At 28.8% G+C, this 27,435-nt stretch overlaps 3 protein-coding genes across 4 annotated transcripts; all 3 read left to right on the forward strand.

The window, feature by feature from the left end:
- The first annotated feature begins 2,065 nt into the window (after positions 1-2,065).
- On the forward strand, positions 2,066-6,801 carry LOC130946478 (probable peroxygenase 5). Of its 2 annotated transcripts, none has more exons than XM_057875238.1 (6): positions 2,066-2,227; positions 2,329-2,448; positions 3,397-3,482; positions 4,919-5,013; positions 5,129-5,254; positions 6,557-6,801. In XM_057875238.1, the coding sequence occupies exons 1-6, from the start codon at positions 2,188-2,190 to the stop codon at positions 6,702-6,704; spliced, it is 615 nt and encodes a 204-aa protein (XP_057731221.1). In that variant the 5' UTR covers positions 2,066-2,187; the 3' UTR covers positions 6,705-6,801. The 2 variants fall into 2 exon arrangements, with proteins under 2 accessions (XP_057731221.1, XP_057731222.1); XM_057875239.1 differs by having other exon boundaries at positions 2,097-2,221.
- A 2,625-nt stretch (positions 6,802-9,426) lies between these two features.
- LOC130946048 (protein ENHANCED DOWNY MILDEW 2-like) lies at positions 9,427-11,599 on the forward strand. The gene is made up of 2 exons (XM_057874728.1): positions 9,427-9,568; positions 11,140-11,599. Exon 2 carries the CDS (start codon positions 11,156-11,158, stop codon positions 11,597-11,599), a length of 444 nt encoding a protein of 147 aa, XP_057730711.1. The 5' UTR covers positions 9,427-9,568; positions 11,140-11,155.
- Positions 11,600-11,666: 67 nt separating this feature from the next.
- LOC130946642 (protein ENHANCED DOWNY MILDEW 2-like) lies at positions 11,667-24,459 on the forward strand. The gene is made up of 17 exons (XM_057875458.1): positions 11,667-11,752; positions 12,289-12,339; positions 12,451-12,602; positions 12,739-12,835; positions 13,192-13,290; positions 15,021-15,268; positions 15,402-15,491; positions 15,605-16,129; positions 16,221-16,368; positions 16,470-16,571; positions 17,921-18,013; positions 19,879-19,920; positions 20,482-20,592; positions 21,859-21,930; positions 22,043-22,161; positions 22,258-22,321; positions 23,958-24,459. Exons 1-17 carry the CDS (start codon positions 11,669-11,671, stop codon positions 24,360-24,362), a joined length of 2,502 nt encoding a protein of 833 aa, XP_057731441.1. The 5' UTR covers positions 11,667-11,668; the 3' UTR covers positions 24,363-24,459.
- Positions 24,460-27,435: the final 2,976 nt, after the last annotated feature.

Here is a 27,435-nt window from a genome sequence, read left to right on the forward strand (position 1 = left end):
ATAGAAGAAATAGGCAGTTTTAACTAACTAATTAATGAACTTGGTCTAGTGGTTAGCTCACTAGTTTGCTTAAGCAAGTGTTGGAGATTCGAATTCCGCCTTGTTATTATTTGAATTGATTTAGTGTAAATTCTAATAAAAAACGCCGGTGGATGGAAGTAGTACGGTTAAGATCGTCTACCTTCCATATTAATTGAAATGTTCTATTTTTAAGAGTTTGGTCTAATTTAAATTATTAATATTTTTATTATTTTTATAAAATATATTTTTATATTTATAAATACATATATCTCGTCTACACGGTAATAATTTTTTAAATTATTTATTTTAATAAATAAAATATTTATTTAATTTATTAAAATAAAAAAACCTAATAAGTTGTCTCTATAACATATATATAATGTTACACACTCTCTTTTTTTTTTGTGGGTCCAATGAATCAATAATTGTGTACTCTAATTAATTCTTTCCCATCCAAGAGCCATCAACATAAACTACTAATACATTGACACCTATCCTTCTACACATGTAGAAACAATTTCCTTTCTACACCATAGAATCCACCCTTGTTTAAATTGTATGTATTCCAATTCATTAGGTAAGAAGAAATTGCATTTCGATCCTTCTCATATATTACTAAACAAAATTTATGACAAAAACATACTTATCAATACAATGCCACTCTTTATTCTAGAAAATACTGAAATTTTTATTAAACCTAACATAAACATATTTTTATAATCAAATTCAAAACCATTTGAAACTCATAGATTTCATTCAAATCTAAATCCTTAATCTCAATACTAATTTTCACGATGATAAACATAACAAAAATAAACTACATTTATTTTCTCAATCAAATAAAAAAATAAAAAAATAATAATCAATTTAATATAAAAAAAATAAAATATATTTTTATGAAAAAAATTATAATTCTTTAATTATAATAAGTCATTTAATTCAACCAATCACCTAATAATTGAATCAGTGATCTTTTAATTCAGTATTTTAAATGGGTCCATTACGAATTTGATTCTGATGATTACAAATTAAAGAAAAATGTGGGATAAATATAAAAAAATAGTTATCTTAATAGTAGCAAACGAATATGTCTTATTAAAAAATGTTAGTAACTTAGTATATACTAGTTTCTTAATGCTAAAAAGATAATAATTTAAAATTATTTTATTTTTTTAACATTTATAATAATTTTATATATTTAATATTTATAATTACGTATCTATTATATTTAATATTACTTAACTATCCTAACAATAATTAAAGAATATATAGAATAAGATAAATAATAATTAAAAATATAAAATAAAATAACTTTATCCTAGACTATTTTTCATTATATTCTAAATATTTTTTATACTATTAGTTTATTAAAGAGAATAATAAAAGTGTAATTACACTGAACTTCAAGAACGTTCCATATATCCTTATTATTGGTATATTTTTTTATTATTTTTATACAATTCTTATTTTATTAAAAAGAATAGACTATATATAGATTTCACTAATTTTGTTTATCTGAGCTAAAACATTATTCATTTGTGAACAGTGAACATCAACAATATTATACAAGTTTACATACGTTTAGAATTATATAATTAATTTCCCTTTTTTTGGGTCGGGAATTTCCTATCTTTCCATTCCACTTTGGTTTCTTCCTCTTCATTTTTCATTTAGATGTCCATTTGAGTTAAGTCACAAGTCAGCGTCATAAACTGATATTTGTCACCTTATATTATTGCGAAAACAATCATTTCCGATCCTTAGAAGCCCAGTTCGCTTAAAAATTAAAATTATATAAGGTTTGAGTTGTGCATCAAGAACGTGGCATACAAGTAAGATTTTGATGATTATAATATCTTGTTTGGAAGGAACAGCAATAACTATCAGATCATATCTTCTAAAAACCAGTGAAAGCGGTGAGAACTCAATTAAAGCCCCACACGTTATGTTCTTCCATACTCTTCCCTTCACCATCAATATAATAATCAATAGCAACATAATAATATTTTATATTTAATTAGTTATTGTTATATATATCCCCCAAAATCAGAACTCATTATTTTTATCATCATATTGCAAAAGCTTATTCTAAGAATAAAACATCTATAAGCTCTTCCGTGATTTCGTCCCCTCTCTAATTTTTCATTTTATTATCTATTTATTCATATGGCTGCTACTTCTGCTACAGAAAACAGAACACGTGAGGGTATATATATAGAAACTCAACTTTCTATTTCGTAATTTTGGTCTCTTATTTATATATTTGGAGTTCTATGATAAGAAATTTCACTGTAAATTAATGTGCAGGAGTTGGAGGTGGTGCCGAAGAGAAACCAATTCCACTTCATGAGAATGTTATGCAGAAGCACGCTGCATTCTTTGACACCAATCATGATGGTGTTATTTATCCATGGGAAACTTATAAAGGTCTCTCTCTCTCTCTCTCTTAATTTTCATGACGGTGTTTAATTATTTTTATCTGTGTGACATTTCACCTTTTTATACAATAAGAAGTGAATATTTTTTTTTGGTTTGCAATAAAAAGTGAATATTGTTAACATGTGCTCTGTTATAAGAATGAAAGTTACCAAAAAAGTGAAGGCTAACATTCCTTTATATATACGCTTTTGCTTTTATTTTCTTTTAAATGTCATAGATAAAGATTATTTCGGTGAGAAAAAAATTTAAAAAAGACAACATATATATATGAACAGAATCGTTGATGAAAAGTCACCAAAAAAAGAATCGTTGATGAAAAAATTTTCAAATGTTGTTGACTTATTGGTTCGATATTAAAGGATAAATGTACTTATATTTTTTTTTTGAATAAATATGACATTTCAAACGTTTTTTTCTCCAGAATATCCAATGATTTTTTTGTATTTTCAATGTCTATATACAACTTTTCATAAATATTTTATTTTGTCTCTAAAATATTTTTTTCTAAATTACATTTTTTTTGTCATGTAAATTGCATTTGGTTATTCACTTCATTGTCGAGATGTGTTGTTGCGGCTTTTTTTTTAAATAAAATTAGTAATATATTCTAATATTGTAATTTTTTATATTTTTTAAAATTATAAAAAATTCAATTTTTGTATCTTAAATTTTTTAATTTTTTAACAAAAATTGAATGGTCTGATTTGTATATTTCTATTAATTAAACAATTTTATATTTAAAAATAATATCTGAACTAATTCACATTTTAAAAAAACACCATTATTATTTCAATATCTAAAACAAAAAGTGTATTGTTGCCTCCATGCGAATGTCAAAAAAAAAAGGAGGAAAATAAATCGATAAATAAAAGAAGAAATTGCTGATTCCATTATCATGTTGATTAAGTAATGAAGTTAAATTATTTACAATTACAGGGTTGCGAGAAATTGGAGTTGGGATATTGCTGTCAATTGGCGGTTCTCTTTTCATCAATGTGTCTCTCAGTCGCAGCACTCGCCCAGTAGGACTCTCTGCTCCTTAAATTTAAAAAATGTTAAATGTATAAAAACATTAATCAACAATGTTATATTAGCACGTTACTGCATATAAAAAAAATACTTATTTAATATTTCATGTAAAATTTTTATTATTATATTATAATTATAAATTTATTATTCATCTATTTATAATAAGTTTAATTATTTTATCATGTTAAATTTAATTATTCTAGTATAAAAATTAAGAATTTAGTTAATATATGCTCTTAAGATACACAATAAATTTATTACTAATAGAAAATTTTAAATATTTTTATTAATTAAATATTAAAAAATGCTTTAAAATTTTAAATTTTTTATATTTTTAATAATTTTAACATGTGTACTTAAAATACATAATAGATAAATTCAAAAAATAATTTAGTAATTAATTTTAAGTATAGTATTTTTGATAGTTAATGTGTGGTAAGTAGAGGTTGTAGTAGTAATGTAGTATGTAGATGGGATATGTAACGAGTGTCTTAGTCTATTTAAGAAATTTTGATAAATGAGGTGTCAAGGATTCAGAAATTGTAAGTTGTGATGATAAACATATAACATATAAAAATAACAGACAATTTTATATAAATATATAAAAAATACATAAAATTAAACAACATAAAAATATTAAATATGTAATAATTTTTTATTTATATTTAATATTTAATATTAAATATATAATAATAATAAAATAAGATAAATTAAGATATAATAGACTAATTACTTTTTTGACCAATAAAATTTTTATTTGAGTCTTTGAAAAATTGAAATAGTGAAACACCCTTTTTATGAAAGATTATCATTTTTTTATAATAATTACATTAAAATTTATGAGCAATGCTAGGAATCAGCAACATTTGTGATTGGTAGCCATCAATTAGCCATTAATGATAATTTGATGGTGTGAGATTGGTGTGAAATTTCATCCAATGACTCACATTTCTCTGCTAGTTATAACTAGCCAAAATACAATAAAATTGCTGGCTCTCTAGACTTTTTCAAAATGTATACTGAAACCAAGTTCGCGCGTGTCTTTTTGTCATATATCCCATGCATTTTTGTGTTAGAAACAGAAACTAAACACCACCTACAATAATAGAGAATTAGCCACTAAAATTTAACTAAAGGGCGGAAATTTTAATATAGTATTACAATTTACAAACTGGGTTAGTCGAGTGATAAATTTACTTGTCTCTTAAGTAAGTGTTGGAAATTCAAATTTCGTCTTATGTATGCAATAATTCATTGGCCGACGACAAACCTTTAAATTACTTAAATTTAGATTTGCTACGAATTAGTCTTTGACTTATCGGATATATATATATATCTAGAATTTACTAGTAAAGCATTCTCACACATGTATATACATAAAACATCACACACATTACTATATTATCAACTACTTGTTATGGTGACGTAGGGAAAATTTCCATCTCCACTTTTACCAATTGAAGTGAAGAACATACAACTCGGCAAACATGGAAGTGACACTGGTGTCTATGATACCGAAGGAAGGTAGTTTCCTTTATTTTATATATTCACTTTCCAGTATGTCTTAATTATTATTATTTATTTTTATTATTACTTGTACGAATAATAATAATAATGTACTTGTTGACAAATGTTTTAGGTTTGTTCCTTCAAAATTTGAAGAAATTTTCATTAAGCATGCACATACACATCCAAATGCTTTGACATATGATGAGTTGAAGGAAATGATAAAGGCCAATAGACAGCCAAAAGATTTGAAAGGAAGGTAGGACTGTTGTGGTACCCCATAATAATTGACAATATATCTTTGGTAATCCATTATTTTCCCTTTTTTCTTTTATCTTGCCTTATCCACTTAATTACCTCTATGTTTAAAAAATATTACTTGAATACCATATTTTGAAACAAACTAATAATAATAATAATGTGCCATTGATTTTCATATAACAAATAAAATATTGTATTTTGTCAAGGTTTCTTTTATGATACATATCAAAATTAAGTTAGACAAATTGATTTGTGCGAAAAAATGGTGAATCAAATTTTGAACTGGTCTAAATTAATATTATTTTTTATAGAAAATGACTACAATACTTTTATTATAGAAAATGATTAATATACTTCTATTATATATATATATATATATATATATATATATATATATATATTAATTCTGAAAATTCTAAATCCAAAACCTATGACAATAGAAAAATAAAAGACTAGAATTTAGAATTTTCAAAATTAATATATATAAAATAGAAGTATTTTAGTCATTTTTTATTATAATAGAATATTGTAGTTATTTTTTATAAAAAATAATATTAATTTAGATCAGTTCAACATTTGATTTATTATTTTTTCAGTTAAATCAATTTATATAACCTAATTTTGACAAAAATAACACAATTTAATCGATTATATATATTAAATTTTAATTCCTAAAAACATCTTTAAAAAAAGATGTTTTAAGTGTCTTTATTTGAATGATTCTCTTTTCAAAATACTTGATTTTTTCAAATTCTGAAAAATTTTCTACTCAATCAATAATAAATAGTTTGATGAGCTAATTTTTTCTACCCAAAAGCAATTTTGGGGTTCAAAACTCTCAGAAAATTTTTATAAATAAAACATTTATTATCCTGCAAAATAGTGACATATTATTGACTTGTTTCAAAAGTGACAATTGAGATTACAAATTTTTTATCTTTAAAATTTAATTTTAAAACACTGGTCAATATAAAATAATTCTACACAGCATTTAATTATATATATAACAATATATCAAGAGAAATAATAATCATATTTTACATTAATTGTATGAAAAATATTAAAAACACGAACTTAATTAAATAAATGTATATAATTTTTTAATTGTTAGTGTATTAAAATTAAATTTTTATTTTATATTTTTAATCTTAAAAAGGGTTAGGAATTTCATCAAGAGTCTAAGAATATTGGAACTTATGATGAATGCCAAATTGGATATCAAATTCAAATAGAGGGTACGAATAGTAATGCTTATTTAATTTTGCATTTCAAAAGTTGATGATAACCATTTTATGTACAGGATTGGCAGTTTTGTTGAATGGCACCTCTTGTACAAGATTGGTAAAGACAAGGATGGACTCCTACAGAAAGAAACTATCCGAGGCGTTTATGATGGTAGCGTCTTTGAAATACTGAAAAAGGAGCACTCCTCGGACAAAAAGAACTGATTAATCAAAATCCATTTGATATAATAATAATGATAATTTATTTCTTTGGATAAAAATGTAGATGTTGTATAAGGTACAAAGATTGATATTTTAAGAATTGATCACTATAATGGAATAAAATGTTTATTATTCCTTTATACATTATATGTTTTTATTTTCGGCCTTATTATATATTCTTGTGGAAGTTGGCCGTCATATAGTTTGATGAGTATTTACAAATTTTTTTATTGGGATAAGTTACACATCGACAATAAAAGAACAAGGGGTAAATATTTGTTAAAAGATGCTCAAGTCAATAAATTGGGTTGTAAGGTATACACAAAATATCTCTATTTTTAATTTTTTTTTCACTGTATATCTTCAATATACAAGGATTGGATTATAATTAATGTTTGATTTGGTAAAATTTTTTAAAAGTGTTTGTATTTTTCAAAAGCACAAATATTTCGTTTTGAGTGTTTTTGAAAACAACTAAAAATTTTTTTTAAAGTTAGTTTGTTCTTATTATCAAAATTATAAAATTTAATATAACTCATATTAATTAATATTTAAATTTAATTCTTATATTAATATCTAGGGTAAAGTATTAAATTGGTCTCCTATGTTTGGACGTAATTCTGTTTTGGTCCTTAAGGTTTAAAATGTTCTATTTGAATCCAAAAAAGTTTCATTTAGTTTTAATGTAGTCCCACTATGAGGTCAAAGTTAAATAATTAACAAAATGCTCTACATGACAGCAATACAAGAACAAGGAGAATTAACCATGGATGCATCAATACATTTATTTATTATTTTTCTTACAATTTAAATGAAATATTTTCTATAAAACTAAGGAGAATGATAAATAAATGTATTGATGCACCCACGATTAATTTTATGCCTATAGAGCTTGTACTTATTTTCTAAATCATCGATCTTCTTGTTAGTAGGACATTTTGTTAATTATTTAACTTTGATCTCACAGTGGGACTACATTGAAGTTAAATAATGAAACTTTTTTGGATTCAAATAGACACTTTAAACTTTAAGGATCAAAACAGAATTACACCTAAACGTAGGGGACCAATTTAATACTTTATCCTGATATCTATTATAATATTTTTAAATTTTAAAAATTATTTTACTAAATACATTTGTTGTTATTTATACTTATTAAAAATTAATTTTAATTTAATTTGATTTATTTTTAGTATTTGAAAAGGTAATCTAATTACTTTAATTTTATCTATTGTTTTTTTTCTTAACTCAATGTTTGACCCTTGATAATCAACTTGATAACTATATGTGCAATCAAAATATGAATAATCAAACTTAAATTGAATTTGTATCTTTTTAATTTTTTGAGATTAGAAAGAATATGCTTATAAGTTGATGTTTTTTTTTTTTTGAAGTTAGCTATAGTTAAAAGTATTCTTTGTTAAAATTATTATAATAAAAAGTCAATTTTGTAATTATATAGAAGATGAATTTTTTTAAAATAATTATTTATAATATATTTATTTAGAAAGAAAGATTATACTCTTTTAAAGAGAAGAAATCGGTAAAATGAAAAAATAAGGTTCTAATATAATTTAAATCAAAATAGCAAACTGGCACGTTATAAAAATTATAAATTCAATAGTGATTGAGATTTTATTTTTTTACTTTAAAAGATTATTTTCTTAAAATGAAAGTGCTTGATTAAATTGACAATAAAATTATCCTATATTTTTTAAAATATAAAACAAAAAATAAATAAATTTTCAATAATTTTTTTGTTGTTTTATATTATTAAGTTCTTTTTAATAGATATATTAATCAAATAATTTAAAAATTGATTATATTTTATAATATTAATAGAAAATTTTTTTTATACTACATGTACAATACTTTTTTTACCGTTAAAAATTTCTGGATTTATTATTATTGATGATTAATTAGTGACTAAAAATAATAAATTTTAATGGTCATTTAATATTATTTTAAATATTTTATTCAATAGATATATTTCATTAGTTAATATTTTAATTATATTACACATATAAATAGATGATTATTAATTTATTACAAGACAATTATTTTAATAAATTCAAAATATATTTATTAAAAAATTATTAATTATTATGTGTTAAATCAGATGTGAATAGATGTTTTATATATATCAAAATAGAAAAAATATAAGTAATTAATAATATTTTTAAATAATATGTGAATAATATGAATTAATAAGATTAAAAAAATAAATTAATCTTAAATTTAATTAATAATATTAAATTAAGATGTAATATATTTTTATTTGATTAGTGATTATTCATGTTATTCAAGATGGTAACACTCTCCATGAATAAAAGTTATTGATTACAAACTTCAAGTTAATATTGTTATTTAAGTGGTGAACAATATTAAGTAGCTATTATTAGAACAAGTTCTGCCAAATTTTATTAAGCTGCTCCCTATATAAAGAATGAAGGGCCAGATGTCGAATAACTATTCCACAAATGACAATAATCTTTATTTCTGTATGAAATAGCATCCGTATCTCTATGCTATATAAATATAATCCACCATTGAGAAATAATGAATTTATTTTATGTATTTAAAAAATTGTGAATGTGGACCAAAATTACGGTGATGCCCTTTTCATTTTCCCGAATAGGACTACAAAATACAAGGGCAGCGTGTATTGCAAGTATCCTGAAGCAGCACTCACGCACACAACATGCTCGTAAATGGAAACCGGAAAGTCACTCGCTGAAATCAACAATTAATGAGTCTCTTCAGTCTTCATTTCTTGCCTCTTCTCCCTTCTTCTTCGTCTAATAAGATGAAATCATAGCTAAACCAAAACTCTGGTCTTCTAGGTTTCAAGTTTCTTCTGCTCTCAAGTAAGGTTTTTTTCCCCAGTGCATTTTCTATTTGATTTCGTTTTAACATCGTGATTTTAGTTTGAAATAATCAATCGTTTAGAAGTTCAGTTGAATAATGAACAAAAGTTGTGGTCGTTTTGAATATTAGCTACCTATTCGAATGTATATTTTACTCCTGGTTTTGCTTTTCGTTCTATTTGAGGGTGACGAAAAAAAAAATGCAAAGAAAGAAATGGAACTTAAAAGTTAAAAGTTAGAGAATTGGAAAAATAAAGAGAATGGAACCGAAAATATCGCTTTCTCTTTTATTTCCGGATAGAATAGCAAAAATAAAGTACAAAGCTAGATTTGAAGAGGAGTGTTGGGAGCAAGCATATTGTGTAATTTGTAGCCTTAATTAGTTATTATTAATGTTTTTAATGGCATTATATTATATTTAATGGTGTAAAATTACTGGTAAATACTCGCCAGATTTTAATAAAAGTGTTGGCCCTAAATTTTCTCAGATTTAAAATCCCGGAACTAACTATTTGACTAACTCATATTGGTTAAAATAATCATATAATTAACCAATCTAATTTATACATAAAATTTAGATAAAAATAAATTTAGAACACACTCTAAATATACTTTAGATTAGGCAAGTATTTATCAAGTTTTTTAGTGACATATAAAATGGAAATAATGCGATAATATATAAAAAAATGTTAATTTTTCCTTCTAATTTTCAAAGGTATTGGAGTAATTGCCAATATATTGTTATTTGTTTTTTATTATAAAATAAGTTTAGTTTACTAACTTCAGATTCAAGAGTTTTGGTTCAATGTGGCGTGCAGTGGAGCGTGAGAGTTCATCCTCTCTTCACCAAACGAAGTGTCTTAATTGGCTTATGTCCCTGTATTTGACATAGATATTCTGGTCGTGGAAGAAAAATGTAGTATTTTAGCTCCTTAAAACAAAGATATTGTACATGAGGCTTTTCAATAAGAACATCTTTTTAGTACTATGAGTTTTTCATGGTGCTTTTTTTTTAAATATCGGGTTGAGGTGAGTGAGTTCATTGAAACTAAAAGAGAAGTTTAGATTTCCTGTTATAAGTATATATTACACGATAATCTTTTTTATTTTTTTATTATTTTTTAAATTCTTGCTACATACAATTAAGATAAAAGTTTTAAATGCTTCAATTTTTTTCCCTCTCACTTTATGTTTTATATGAATCTTTTTAATAACATTTTTTTGGTTGGTTTGAATACCATATCAAGTAATCAACATAGATTAGTTATGATTTTTGAAGTGCCAAAAGGTAGAATATTTAATATTCTGAAAACTCTTTTGTAAATCTTCTTCGTGTAGTTATTTGTTTATTTAATATATGAATCTATGCTACAAGCAATGGGATACTATAACACTTAATTCTTTCCCTATAACACAGATTATTTGGACATCTAATGGCATCATCAGAATATTTAATATTCTGAAAACTCTTTTGTAAATCTTCTTCATGTAGTTATTTGTTTATTTAATATATGAATCTATGCTACAAGCAATGGGATACTATAACACTTAATTCTTTCCCTATAACACAGATTATTTGGACATCTAATGGCATCATCTGATGAAGAGGGTGAGATTATTCCATCTGTTGTTAACGATTATTGGTTTGAAAATGAGAATGATGGATTTGCACCACTTTCTAGTTTGACATTGTTGTGGAGCACTAGTGATGAGATCAGTTGTAGTTCGGGAACAAAAGTATATTTGCGCGGCACTGCTGATGACGGACTCCAGAAGGTTCATAAGCAGATTATAGGATGGAGGTTCGAACTTTCCGATGAGCAGCAGCCGGAGATTTCAGTGCTTTTGAAGGACAAAAACCGGATAACACTGCAAAGGCCAAGGAAGTGCTTTGAAAGTGCTTTTAGGACAGTCCTAGTCACAGTATCTTGGCTGCATGCTGTGAAATGGAATCCAGAGGAAACTGGAGTTTCTATTTGGAACAAAATAATGAAGGCCTTTAGGCATGAATTTTCATTTTGTCATTTGTGAATATTCGGTCTTTTGCATATTCCAATTCGTTAATTAATATATGTTCTGTTTCACAGCTCATTTGATGTAATGCCGTCCGAGAATGATCTTATAAATCATATGTCAATGATTAGAGAGGCCGCCAAAAGGGATGCTGATTTCGCAAAGTCTAAGGTCTGTACCACTGTGTTTTTTACTAAGAATACATTAAAGAGGGTTATATGATAACTTATGCAATTGATAGAAACAAGCCTGCATATATACCACTTATTTCTTGCTTTTGGGTTTGTTGTGCAATTAAATGGGGTTTTATATATATTAGCATTCAAAAATTGAATTACTATGCTAATTGTTCTGGTGCCTGTTACACAATAGATGGCTTCCTATTTTTAAAATTTTAATTCTTAATAAAATATTTACAGATAATGGGGTAGCCATTGAACCTTTTTCTCAAATGTTAACCAACTTATTTACATGACAGAATAATAGAGTTGTTTGATGTCTGCCATTGTTCCTTTGGCTTTATACAGTTGAGTTGCAAGGTTGACATTCTCAATTCTTATGGATGGATAATTGCTCGATTATTTATTTGATTTGTCTTTAATCACTTGTTGACCTTTGCTATTTTCTGAATACAATGTGGATTCACCATATGGCATCATTTTCATTTTTTGTTTACTTTTTCTTTAATAAAAAACTTGAATCTACAGTATCTGCTAAACTTCATTGGAGAGGGGGATTCAAATGAACTATTCCATGAGGTCAGCGAAATTGTTAGCTCTTTGTTTTTTTCTTTGTTTTTCTATTTATGTAGCTATTCTTTTATGTTCTTTCTTATTTCAGTTATTTGAGGTTATGTTGGTTAATGGCAGGATGTTCGATCCTCTAGAAAACCAAAATTTATAATTGACTCAGAAGAGGAGGAGAGTGACAAGTCCGATGGTGAACTTGGCGTCAATGTTGGGCAAAGTGTTGGTTATGATACTGTTTGTGCAATTTGTGACAATGGTGGTGAAATACTTCCGTATGTCTTCTCAATACAAGTTCATGGTTATAAGGACTTGCATTATTTTGCTCTCCATCCTTTATGTATTGCTAAGAAATTAGGGCATTTTCACATTTGTTTTACTGAACTAGTTACTTTTGTTACAATAATTCAGCTGTGAAGGAAGATGCTTAAGATCCTTCCATCCAACTATAGAGGATGGTAAAGATTCATTGTGTGATTCTCTTGGATTCACTAAAGCTCAAGTTACAGTAAGTAACTATCTCCCATCTTCAGCTGTTCTAAGAAAAAAGTAGAACAAATATAAGTTGAGCCATGTTTGGATGTATTTTCTCATAAGGAGTGGAAAAAAGAGTAAATGGGAGCCAATTATCTTGGTTCTCCTCTTCGGTTATACTCTGTAATAAAGTATTTCAAATTGAATAAAAACTAAGATTTTTCATTAGCACTTTTGAAAGCAAGTGATGCTGAATACTCTGCTTGAAACTTCCCATTATTTTGCTTCCCCTCCTGTTTCATTTTCATCTCAAAGTCTCAAATTCAGTGTTAACAATATATGTCTCTATTTCCAATTGTAGCTTTATAAGACCAAATCTAAACTTTGCAGGCCTTTCCAAACTTTTACTGTGAAAATTGTAAAAATAAGAAGCATCAATGCTTTGCTTGTGGCAACTTGGGTTCATCTGATGAATCATCAAATGCAGAGGTACATTTCAAATACTTATTATTTTTTAATATTTTTAATGTAACTCATATTTCTTAGTCTTACAGGAAACATCACAATAATAAATGCTATTTAGGCCCTAATCTCTAAAGCTGTATTTGGATATTGTCTAGACAGAAATACATAGACTAAGGACATAAAAACTTGATTAGTTGTGGACAAAGGATTAGAGACAATTTTTCAGGACAATGGATTTGCCTTTAACACATCTGGTTTCCCACTGTTCAAACTTCAAACACAACCAATTATTCATTCCCTAACTTAGAGCACTCAATCATCATTCTTACATTCATAAGTCAGACAGACCACAATGAGCGTTTTGCAATGGGAAACAAAACCCGACCATTATGCTTTACTTTATTGGCAAAGCCAAGTTATTACTGAGGCTAACCCCAATTAATTTTTGGGTTGTTACAAACATTACACCATAGTCTCATCAAGATATTGGACTCGTGTTAGTTGCATTGACCTCTCCCCACTTCTTAGATTCCCACTTTAGGGCCCTAACAGATGTAAGCAAGAGTATGGACTTGACCATTAATGAGATCTTTACACTTGTCACTAAGATGATTCTGGTGCTGTGGGGCATACTATTCTTTCCATTGCTGAATGCCAAGATTCGCCATGACATCAAATGGATTTCAAGAATAGGTTTTTGCATGTTTACCTTAAGGAGGTTCCATATGTCAAACTGCCTACTGGAATGGCCACATTATCAGTTAATGTAGTTTGAAATTAGAACACTCTTTATATGGATTGAGACTAGCACCAATGGTATGGTTTGAAAAGTTTTGATTCACATTGCTCAGCTTTTCATTTACGGTCACCCCATTTTATACAAAGGGTTTCTAATTATTTCTAAAGGAATCACGATACTTATTCATGTGAATGGCATTGTTGTATTCATTCTGATAAAGAGGGTGTCTGGATAATTAAGCAATTGATGCATTCAACGTTCTACATGAAAGAACTTGGCCAGCTCACCTGTTGATTGGAGGTCTATCTTAGAGTATTATACCTTTATATGGGAAAATTTGGTCTTGTGGAGGTCTATCTTAGAGTATTATAACAAAATGTGGTGGCAAGAAGCAATGTTTAAGCTGCATTTGAGATATGGCTTATGGAACCTGTGAGTTGTTATACTGAAGCTTTTTGCTAAATGAATTAACATGAAAACTGTTCCACCTCTGATGGTTTTGTATGAAAACAATGCTGCCATTACTATATCTCGTGCACCGCTGTCCATTATGACGACACAGAACATGTGACAGTGGATAGAATGTCTTAGAATTATTAAAAATATATGTTGAGTTAATGAGTTCTATGCACAACGTGTTTGTAAGTCATCAAGTTGAAAATATTGTTACAAAGACTTTAACCCCATATGTTTGCAAAACAAGTATTCTGGGACATTAGGATTTGTGGACCATTCTTATGAATCTTTTTTCCCTGAATATTCTGGGACATTAGGATTAGATTACGCTTACTGTGAAAGGTAGCATTGACAGACTTGTTGTCTTGTATCTCTTATTCTCTTTGAAATCGTGATATTCTGTGCTGGTCAAATATTAAGAAAGCTTTCCTGAATTTCAGTTTTCAACTTTTGTCTTTTTATTTTTGTCATTTCGTATTGTTTTAAATGTTGAGCTTAATTTACTTGTTTTCCTTCTTTACGGTTAACTGGAAGCAATTTTGTGGTTTGGTTCTCTTAGGTGTTTCCTTGTATTACTGCAAACTGTGGTCAGCACTACCATCCTGCATGTGTTGCAAGGCTACTCTACCCCGGCATTGACGCGGAGCAACAGGAAAGGAGAAAGAGAGTTGTTATTGACAAGACATTTATCTGTCCTCTTCACATATGCACTTTATGCAGAAAAGGTGAAAATAGGAATGTTCATGATTTGCAGTTTGCAGTATGTCGACGCTGCCCTAAGGCTTACCACAGGAAATGCTTACCCAAGTTGGTTTCTCTTGTTCCTTTCCTTTTTTTTTAATCAAATATCAAGTATGGTGTCATTGCTGAAATTCCTCTGCATATTTTTATTTATTTGCGTTGTCCTAAGTACCTCTTTGTCTCATGTTATTTTCTTAAGGGAGATTCCACTCACATTTGATTATGAAAAAGGCATTCCACAAAGGGCCTGGGATAACCTACTTGATCGTCGTATTTTGATGTATTGTATGTAAGTTATTACTTATTACTGTTCAATAATTTCATAATGCAAATTTGTCTTTTGATTGTTATTTTCCATATGCTATACCATTGCTATATTGTTTCTAATCCTTTGTTGTTCAGGGATCATGAGATAGTTCCAGAACTTGGTACTCCTGCTAGAAATCATCTAGTATTTCCATATAATAAAGTGAAGGAAAAGAAACAAGGCCACAAATTATTCAGCAAAGAGAAGGATGCTATACTATTGAGGAAAAGTTTCGAAGATCTTCCTCAGAAGAAGTCATTGGCAACTAACCTGGTTACAAGGGAAAGCATAGCTATCCAAAATGATAGTTCTACCAAAGTTCGAGATAAAATATGTAACGAGAAAGGTCTATGTTTCTCACATGGATCACTCGAGTCTGCTGCTTCTAGCAAATATCTGAAAGATGAAAAGAAGTCTTTGTCCCGTAGATCCCTACCAAGCATTGGCAGTAAATTGATTTTGGGTAAAGATAACACACACAAGAGTTCAAGAATACAACAGGCTGTATCTCTGCAACGAAAATTGGTTAGTCAAAGAACAGAAACACGGAGCTTGGACAAGCCTCTGGGGAAAAAAGTCAAAACATCGCCTGACTTTATTCAAGCTGATATGGAAAAAGAGTATGATTGTGAACTATATTGGATACACTTTAGAGAAAGAGATTGATTTTGAAGTTTGTGTATTTACAATTTGAACATTACTGTTATGCAGAATTTTATCTTTGGTGAAAGAATCAATGTCTACAGTCAATGAAGAAGAATTCAAGAAGAACAATCAATGCTTTGGTTCAAGTACTTGTTTCACAGAAACAGGATTTGATAAGAGCCTTACTCTAGGGAAAGTGGAGGGCTCTGTTAAGGTTTGTCTTGCTTTTTACTACTTGAATGCAGCTGTAAGCATTCATAATCTAGAACGAGACATTTTGGGCTCTGTTATGGATTATTTTGGCTTTTCTTGTAGGCCATTCAAACAGCTTTACAGAAGTTAGATGAAGGGTGTAGTATCGAAGATGCAAAAGCTATTTGTGAACCAGGGATCCTCCATCAGCTTTCTATTTGGCAGGTTGAAACAACTTACCTTGATTACATTTACCATAACTGTAATATAATTCTGTTACTATTCTTGACTACAGAATAAAACAGCACCTAGGGTTTTCTTGGGCTGAGCCTGTGTCAGTTGTGAACTTGTAGTAAACAAGTGCCTTATCTAGATTATTAGTACAAATAGATGTTTGATACCCATTTCCAATTAACTTCTCAAATAGACAGATAACCCTTTAACAGTTCTTGACTAATGACTCACGCCACATGTAAGACGCTCCGTTACTGTCAGTTAAAATTTGATCATTTTTTGTCGAACGGATGTAATCTTTGTGTGTATTGGATTATTGACTTCTCCCTTCTTCATTGATATGCGGGATTAGTTTCTAGTTTTGTCAATGTTAAACATTTCGTGGTCAGTTTTGTTAGTTTAGTCCTCATTTAAGTAAAATTTCTTTGCTTTGATATTTAAAGAATTTGGTAGAAATGTATGATGTATCGTCTCACACATAAGGATATTTATACTATGAACAATGTTATATACATAACTTATCCACATAAGACTCTAAATAATGAGCTCTAGTAGATATATTGCTGCTACAACTTAAATATTAACTCTACACTTTATATGTCATGTGCGTGCTGGTTACAAATAGATTCAATCAAAAGAGTTTCGTAGGACAAAGTCAATATATCAGCTAGCTGTTCATTGTCATATACAAACCACAGGAGTGAATTTCTCTAAATCTTTAGTATTAGAATTATTTGAATTATCATCCATAATAAATCATTTTCATGCATACAAGAAAATGACATGGGAAGTGGATTAAGCTCATTATTTTACGGTTGTAACTAGGAATAGTAATTAAAAAGTGGTTTCTTAGATCTATATGCCTTTGTAAAGGAATTTCAAACCCAAGCTTTGTTCCCATATTTTCTTTTATGTTGGTACCTCCCCCTAAATCCCTATCACAGGTAATTACCATAGATACCCATCTCGATGGATTTTCTAGTTACTACTAATTCCATGTGCATCATACACTCATACTTGAAAACGTTTGACGTGAGGGATGCCTGACACTCATAAACTCTATAGAGACTATATCCTTGAGAGATGTCGGATTTGTACACAGCTACTAGAGCCTTCATTTCACTTTGTCTACACTTTATTTACACACGTAAAGCAACTCTACTCTGTTATTGCAATTTCAACAAGCCTTCTCTTTTCTGTTGATAGTTATCAGCACCTTGGAAAAAGTTGGAAAAAGTGTTATGCTTTGGCACTGCAGGCATTACTTTGGATATTCATACAAATATAACACATTTAAGTTTTTATTGGAAGGATAATCTTGATTGTCAATTTACTTACAGAAGCAACTAAAAGTCTATCTTGCTCCATTTCTTCATGGTATGCGATATACGTCCTTTGGTCGCCATTTCACTAAAATAGACAAGCTGAAAGAGGTAAATTTGTTATTTTTATTTTTATGTTTTTTCTTTTTTAAATACTAAGGCTGAACATATTTTACCTTTTCCTATTCGGTTGCTCGAGCTATGTGTATGCATGTGTACGTGTTTGGAGGGTTTCACCGTATCTGAGTAATTCATTGCCAATGCCTATATTTTCTCCCTGCTTAGAAAGGAAAAAAAAAAAAGGTAAAAGATATAAATATAAAATTACTCCAAGGGAATGACTAGCTGAATTGTGTAAAAATGCTTGGAATACGTCCGTTTTTTGCTTATTTAATTTTGTATCACATATGTGAATTATTATATATTTTGAAGACTTCACATGTTTGATTTGTTTCATTAGTGGTCAAGTTTCTATTTTCTAATATGTTATTTGGAATAAATGTCGTTTGTAATAATATAGTATAGTATTTGACTCTTTCAAAGTTATAATGATTTTTATGTTCATTTCAAATTCTTTGTTGATATACTACTATTTTGAAAAACTATTCTTAGTTTTAAATTAGTTACTAGTTAGGACAAAAGACATTAGTTTTTTTCAATATTGAACATCTTTATTAAGGAAATGAGTTAATTTAACTTGAGCCTTATCAACAATCTGAAAAAGTTATGATAGTATAGACCTAAGAAACTACATACACATAATTAATTAAGTAAAAATATTTAAAATAGAGAGAAGATTTAAAATAAAATTTAGTGTATGCAATTCTTTAGATAAGTATAATATTAAGAAATGAAAGAAATTTAAATGAATATGAATTTTCGTAGTTCTTAATCTAATAAAACGTTACTTTTGCGTGAGTTAATTCTTTGTGAAATGTATGACAGATATTGTATGAAATCGGTTAAGTAATATTCATGTTATAAACATTCTGTAATACACAATGTAATTAGCTGTTTAAACTTTTTATTTTTTGCTAGTTTATAGTTTTATAATGTTAATAATTTTGTTACCACATTTTATTTAAGTAATACACTTAAGCATACATCTTAGAAATAATTTTTTCATTGCTGAAATTGAAAAAGTAAATGGGTAATTTTTATTATTAAAATTAGAGTAAACTATCAAAATGGTACCCGAAGGTTAGCATCGGTGACAAAACGAATCCCAAAAGATACTAACGACAAATAAGCCCGGAAAGATTTAAAAACACGACAAAAAGAACTAGATATTAAATATATTCTAAAAAATGGCTTTAGAGATAAAATTTTAATGCAAATTTTTTAAATCATTATTAGAAAAATAATATCTTTTCATCCTTAAAATTTGGTAATTTTTTATCAAGTGAATTTTTAATTTTTTTTTTTAAATTGTGAATGACCACATCTTTTTGAAAAATAAAAAGAAAAATCTATAGATCAAATTTCGCTCCGAATTTTTCTGTGCACCTTTTAAATATTTATTCAAATGTTGCCACAAAAATTTAGATTTAATGGATAAGTCATTTGTTAAATATGAAAGTTTTTTTTGTTACTTATCAATGACCTTTTTGTCAGTAGCTGAATCTTTCGGTTACGGAATTGGTAATTAACCCTTAAAATTATGATAAGAGCTAGTTTGTGTAAGAGAATTTTAAAGTAACAAGGCAGTGAAGTAATGGTATGTTTATGTAGCTTCATGGGAGAAAAGAAGTACTATTAACAACAGAGAATAATACCTTAAATAATATACTAGTAGGCAATGTCATAGAATTACTGATTAATATCTGTTATACTTAATTACTGATTCTAACACCGATTACTACTTCTAAGTAATGATTTTGTGAATTGATACGCTACAATTCATTATACCGGATAATCTTTTCAATGTTTTTCCTTTCTCAAGTTCTTATTTACTAATGTAACATCTTTTATTGCAGATTGTTGATAGGCTTCATTGGTATGTGCAAAATGGTGACATGGTATGTACTGTGTAGTGTGTAGGCACAGAGAAGTTATCTTTCCAGTTTCCATGCCATTTTTTAGATTTAATTGTACTGTTTTATTGGAGTAAATGCAGTGATCTTGATAGTAGAATGGTGGTTGTACATCTTGTAGTACTATTTTCCACTAGTGAAAGAATATATATATATTCAGTTCTGAATCATTCAAGTTTTCAGTGCTTCGAATGAAATCTTCAGTGTATAATTTAAGGTAGGATGTTAATAAAATAAAACAAAATTAAAGTAGGTTGATATATGTCCTTCTTTCGGCTTCATTAAGAGCTGCTGTCCTATACCTATATGCGAAGTATTTGTTTTCTAAGGTCAGAAGACGGTGACTTATACGTTAATTCATACAAACATTAGGTTATAAATGATGTTTTCTGAAACATTAAAATTTTGTAACATTCAATTGTTGTGGAACTTCTCAATCTGAAAAATTAATAAATAAATTGGGAGGTATATTAAGTTATTGCTTGGATTTTACTATTGTTTTGACTAACTTGCGTTGTCCTACAATTACATATTATTGTTTGTCAGGTTTTAGACTTTTGTTGTGGTTCCAATGACTTCAGTTGTTTGATGAAATCAAAGCTTGAACAGATCGGGAAGTCATGCTCATTTAAGAACTATGATTTAATCCAAGCCAAGGTACAACTTTTGATCTAGTTCTAACCTTTCACAGCTAGCTACTTTGAATTTTGGTATATGCATGTTTTGTAAATATGTTCTAGATATGTTGGTTGTTTAGGAAATGAGCACATTCTCAAGATCAAAATGCAACGAAAAATTCTGTGAAGTGGGGGCTGTTATATGCATGCTGTGACGATAATTTCTAATGGATTAGTGTATCAGTATATTGGGTGTGCTGCAAAGGCTCCACCAATTTAGAATATGTCTGTGCCGTGTTAGGATCATTAATTGTGTTAAATAAATGAGTTTTATGAGTGCATTCCTCTCTGTTTAATTTAGGGTTCCTGATACATAAAGAAGTTTGTTGAATTTTGTCATTTCTAAGATGGAACTTGCTCTTTAATTTACCAAGCACTTGTTGAAGGTTCGAAGACCACATAAGGCTATCTCTGCTGATGTGTGTATTATGTGTGGGGCAAAAACATAGTCTAATTCCCATCTATTTTTGCTCTGCTCAATGACTAGTTTCTTATGATATAATTTTGTTTAGCATCTTTGATGAATGTTGGGTGTGCCCTGCAACTCTAGATATACTTCTATTGATTAGGTTTGTTGAGTTTGGTAGTAGAGAAGAGGCAAAAATTATGTGGAACAATGCAATTTTTGCCACTATTTGGACGATTTGGTTGGAGCATAACACTTTTAATGACCGATTCTCTTCTTATAAACATGTCTTATGGGATACGGTTAGGCACTTAGCATAGCATTTTTTTTATGTAAAGCTCTTGAACCTTTTAGAGGATTTTCCCTCTCATATATTGAGAGATTGGAGAGAGTTTTGCTGTTTTGATAGGTCTTTGTTCTGTTTTGCCCGTTCTATAGGGGAACACTATCCCCCCCACCTTTTCTGTATTTCTTTTTTCTCATCTTAATGAAATTCTTACTTTATCAACAAAAACTTTTCCTTAACGTGTTAAAAGATATGTGCGTTTTCTAAGCTAAGTTTAACAAATGCTTGTAAGTTTATACGTTTGGTAGTGTTACCAAAGCCACTAACGTAATTGTCAAGTTAGGCTTCTTGGGTGCGACCCTTTCCCGTTTCCTGTTTTAACACGGGATGCTTGTGCACTGGTTAGTTCTATTTGTGGCTGCTTCTGATAGTCTTATTTTTAAAGTAGTTATAATCTTTCATTCTTTTATATTGTTTAATTTTCTGTTTCTTTTCTCTTCTCCCCTTCCTTCTACAATGAGGGCATGTATTTCTAAGGTTGTTTCTCCATGCAGAATGATTTCAGCTTTGAAAAGAGAGATTGGATGAGTGTAACTGCAGAAGAGTTACCAAACGGTTCTCAACTTGTAAGGCCCAGCAAAGCATTTGTTTCCTAGTTTAATTTGTTATTTTAGATACACGAATGTTGTTAACATGTAATGTCTTTGTTAATTTCTTTCATTCTCTATACTTGACTAGATCATAGGGTTGAATCCTCCTTTCGGAGTTAATGGTTATCTTGCTAACAAGTTTATTGACAAGGCACTGACATTTAAGCCAAAACTCCTCGTACTTATTGTGCCAAAAGTAACAAAACGGTTAGTATTGTACTATTGTTTCAACTTATTTCCCCCATTTCTTTTGATATGGGATTAAAAAAGTTCATCTACCTTATGCTTATTTCGATTTGCCAGACTTGACAGAAAGAAAGGTGGATATGATTTGATTTGGGAGGATGATGAGATGCTTTCAGGAAAGGTAAGTTGTAGCTATATGTCCATAACTTTTATCTTGATCTTGTGTGAAAAACTGAAAATGTTTGAAGTTGTCCCTCAAACACAAATGTTAAGGCAGGTATCGAGACATTGATTTTTTTTGTTGGAGATAGAAATTTTTTTATTTTTTGTTCTCCCCAAAAGTGAGGGCAATAGAGACAAGACAATGAAATAGAAATTTCTTATTTTGTTTCCATTTTTGTTTGTAAAACATTATTCATACACAAAACACTTTTGACACCCATATTAATAAGGTTGTTACTAATTAATTGTGTATTTAAATCTATTATAATATATAAAAAGGAGAGTCCAAAGTTTTATTATGGTGAATGAATGACACATAAATTTTTACGTTTCATATAAAATTATCATGTCATCCATACAATAATATAGAAGAAAACATCTATCTTAGAACACATTTATACTACTATAAAGAATAACATCTATATAATTAATCTAGCATTAATTTCATAATTTCACGCATTAAATTATCTACTTCTAAAAAAATATAATATAAAAAATGTTAATTCATATCAATGATCTAAATTTTAATATTGCATATCCTAATTAGAGAGTAAATTTTACTTTACGAAAATTAAATTTATTTATCTATCTATCTATCAATTTATTTATAATGTATGAAAATAAAAATAAATAATGACACAATGAATTCTTGACATATTAGATAAGTTCTACTATTGCTATATAAACATTTGAGTGAAATTGTCATTTTATAATTTTTCTATCTTGATATCATCTTTTATTCTTATGTAATGTTTAGTTTTACTTTTTAATTCCTTTTATCTTTTTTTTGGGTAACTTTTTAATTCTTTATTTTTATGTAGGTTACTCTATGCCTTTTAATAGTAATGGTATTTCTCTTTAATAGATATAAATTGGTTAATAAAACCTAATTCATTCTCTAATTTTATTTTGCCTTCTATTCATATTTACTGTATAAATCAACGTTCACTTCATACATCTTTATCTCCTCTCACATAATCATATGTCTCTCACTCTTTCTCCTCTATCCTTGCTAATGTTTTGCACAATTATTTAAAAAATTTGGTTAATGACCACAGATCATTTGCTAAAAAATTTGCTCACTTTAATAGCAATGCTATTTCTCTTTAATATTCATTAATTATAATAATAATGTTAATAATATATGATGTCATGATTCATGAAAAAATAAATATTATTTTCAATTATTGAAATATTATATTCATATTTACATTACATCTAATAGCTTTATTCTTGCATTATAGTATTTAAGTTTGCTAAACATATGTATTAGGTGATGAACTCTTTCACATACTAGAATGTATAATGTCTTTACAATTTTATTTAGGTTTAATATCAATTTTTAAGATTTCTTTATTAAATACCTTATTATATATAAAAATTAATTCATTTTAGCGCGCGAGTTTAAATCTAGTTATTTTTTAATTAACAAAACAAAGGGTGTAGACTGTAGACGCAGTGGGATGGTGTTTGTTTATGTCTCCATTTCTGTTGTCTCGTTGTTTCTGTATTTGTGTCCGAAAGCCAATCTCCAAACATTAACAAAGGGATGCATGTATATTAGCTCATGTTTTGCATTTTGTTTATCCCTCCAGGCATTTTATCTCCCGGGTTCAGTTGACGTGCGCGACAAGCAATTAGAAGACTGGAACAACAAAACACCTCCTCTTTACCTTTGGAGTCGGCCGGACTGGAGTGCTCGGCACAGGGCGATTGCTCTACAGCATGGCCACATAAAAGACAAGTATGATGATGCGCATGTGAAAGGAATAGAAGTGAAGAATTATCTTATGGAAGAGAATCATGACTGTTATCAGGATTACGCTGGATTGCATGCGCCTGGTGACGTCTTAAGCATATTTGATGGTGTCCCGGACGATAATGGCGGTGCTACTCCAGAGGAAGGTGGCAATTCTTTTGCCCATTTGAAGGAGATGACATTTCCTGCCTCTGTTGAAGCTGACAGTATGGCTATTGACATGGATTTATCTTCTCCCTAGAATGAGCATTTCTGAGTTGTGCTGAAATTGTTATTGGGTATTTGAGTGTCTCTAAGAAAAATTATTATATTGAAAAATTGGAGTTGAAGTTACTATTTTGGTGCTAGTATAACTCTTAGCATGACACTTGATAGTATATTATGTCTAGCATATTATAATTTGCAGACTCTCTATTAGAAACTGACTCTCCACTTTATAATAGCTTGTCCCTGTCCTTGGAAGAGAGATTAACATAATTAAAGTGGTAATTATTAGATGAGGAAAGTGTTTTTATAATATTTTATTAAAAAGATTAGCTTTGGTTAAAAACTTAAAATAAGCTCTTTTTGAGTAACATAGGTCATGGACTAATAGTGGATTTTTTCTAGTTATATTTTTTTTCTTATAATATTTTAATTGTTGATTTTGCATTTTGCATTTTATGAGATTATGATTTTGTCTATTATAATAATTATATAAAAATTTAAGTAGTACATAAAAAGATAAATATGATTTATAATTAAAATTTCTTTAAAAAAGAATTATAAAAAAATTTGCTAAGAGAAAAAAAACCAATGTTTTAACGCCTCCCTATAAAGAAGAGGGTCCTTAGTTACATTATTTCATGGCTACTTTTGGCTAGGTGATCCTTAGTTGCTAAACTCTATCTAATTCATGCAATTGTTTAGGAAGAGTATATAAAAATTGTGATCTAATTTATATAATTTATTTGAAACAAAATTCAATTCAATCTAATCTAAAATTTTGTCATTTTGATCAATATATTATTTAGTTTAAGTTTTACTTGATTATCGGATCGGCCGTTTGTGGTTTTGATCTTTATATTGAAGCCGGGCCAAAGACCCATCAAGATGCTAACGATGATATTGAATTGAAGCATGAAAACCTAAAGAAAATAAATAGATATGTAGAACAGTAGAATAGATGGTAGATCGATTTAGCGACGCAAACTTCATCTGCCGTTCTAACTTTATTTACGATCATCTCAGCGACGTTACAAGTAGGGATGGAAGTGCGACGAATTAGACAAGTTTAAGCTTGACTCACAAAAATTGAACTTGCCTCATGATTCAGCTCATTAACAATCAAGTCTATTTCTTAAGCTCAAACTCAGCTGACCGAAAGCTTACGAGCTGGTTCGAGCTCACGAACTAGCTCAAATAATTAGAATATATATAATTTATAATTCTATATCAATAAATTATAACATATATTTTAAAAAATATTTAAAAAGATCAATTTTATATATTATTTATTTATCAATAAATTATAATTTTTTTATTTATATCTTACATTATAATTATATATAAAAAATAAATATAAAATATTAAATAATTAAGATTATATATATATAATCGAGTCAACTCACAAACTAATAAACTAAACTTATCCAAGTTTAAATTCGGTTCATTTAATTTATAAGCTCAATTCTAGACTCAAGTTTGGCTTACCAGCTCACGAATTTAGCTTATCAAACTATTAACTAGTCGAATTCGAGCTGGCTCATGAGCTGGCTTGACTTACTGCCAGCTAGTTACAAGTTTTACGGAATTATACGGAAGGAAGGGCCATCTGGTTTTGAATATAGTTCCAGAATTTATACATTTGGGAAAACTTCATCGTGGAGAATTGATGATGATTTTCCATTTGACCTACTTGACCATATATACAAACGGAGTATTTTTTCATTTTTTGGTAGTAGCAGAGCAAGCACTATTAATTGGAGTGCTGGTAGAGTGGTTCTTTATTTTGACTTGAGTAACGAGACTCATGGTCATTTTACCCTGCCTAATAAGGATCCAGGTGATTTTTCCAGTTGTGTCTTGAGAAACTGCCTTTCTGTTTGTTACGATAATACGACAACAAAGCACTGGATTCTGTGGCAGATGAAGGAATATGGAGATGCTCAATCTTGGACTCAATTGGCAATCATTCCCTTTTACCCGCATCTCTATTATACAAATGGAGGTTGTCCCTTACAACCTCTCTACCTCTCAGAAAGTGATGTGCTTTTGGCAGTTACTTAAATGATTGCAGCAGCATAGATTTTCCTGTGATTGACAGCTCCGGTGATGGCACGGAGACAGGTCTTAGTATGGCTTTATCTACCATCAAAGTTTAGTTTCACAAAATGGTCTTCCAAACAACTCATCCAACATGCCACTGCACTTTATCAAACCCAAATGCAAGTCTATTGTGTCTTAAAGCCTGTGTGCACTTGTCTTGGTGAAGCCCTTCTGGGTTCTAGCACATCCAACTTTGTTATTAATGTTATCAACTTTATTTATCCGTTTATGTTTCAATTGGATTTATGATAATCCATTTGATATTCTTTCTATTCTTGTCAAATATTTCTTTTAACACTGTGCACTCATGAGAAATTGTACTTGCTCTGATATCATGTTTTCATTAGGCAATTTTGCATTTAATAAAAAAGAAAGAAAAACCTAAAAGGGCAATTATGTTAGAAATGAGGGTTTGGTGTGTTGATGAACCTAAGTTTGATGGAAGCTTGAGGTAACAAATGAGTCACTGAAAGCATAGTTACATAGAACGCAATACGTCATATGTAAAATATTTTATATGAAAAATATTAATATGACGTTTCGGTACGTAGATGAATTGGTATACGACACATGTGAATTGGTACGCAGTACGCTACCGAATTGGTGAATTCGAGTAACTATGAGCTGGAGCAGAAGAATGTAGCAATTCAACACAAGGTTATAACCTGCCTTTTTTGTGAGGCCTAATTGCTTTTTGAAGTTTAGACATAGTATGCTGATTTTTCCTTTTACAATGGCTTGTTTACAGGCCTTTTTTGAATATAATAGAAAGATATTTGTTTGTGACACACATGAAAAAGTAAGTTCCTGCAGCTAATCATTCATCTCTGTTGTGACTATAATGGTTTAAATACAAAGCCTGAAGTTAAAGATTTAGTTCTAGGTATTTCACTTGAAAAAAATGATGTAACTGCCTCTGGTAGCTTATCTCCTAAGTTGTCTGTGGAAGCCAATGAATCTGAATTAGATGTCCAGTCAAATCACTTGGAGAAACCTTTAGAAGTGTA

Source organism: Arachis stenosperma, chromosome 8 (assembly GCF_014773155.1).
Source record: "Arachis stenosperma cultivar V10309 chromosome 8, arast.V10309.gnm1.PFL2, whole genome shotgun sequence".
Lineage (NCBI taxonomy): Eukaryota > Viridiplantae > Streptophyta > Magnoliopsida > Fabales > Fabaceae > Arachis > Arachis stenosperma.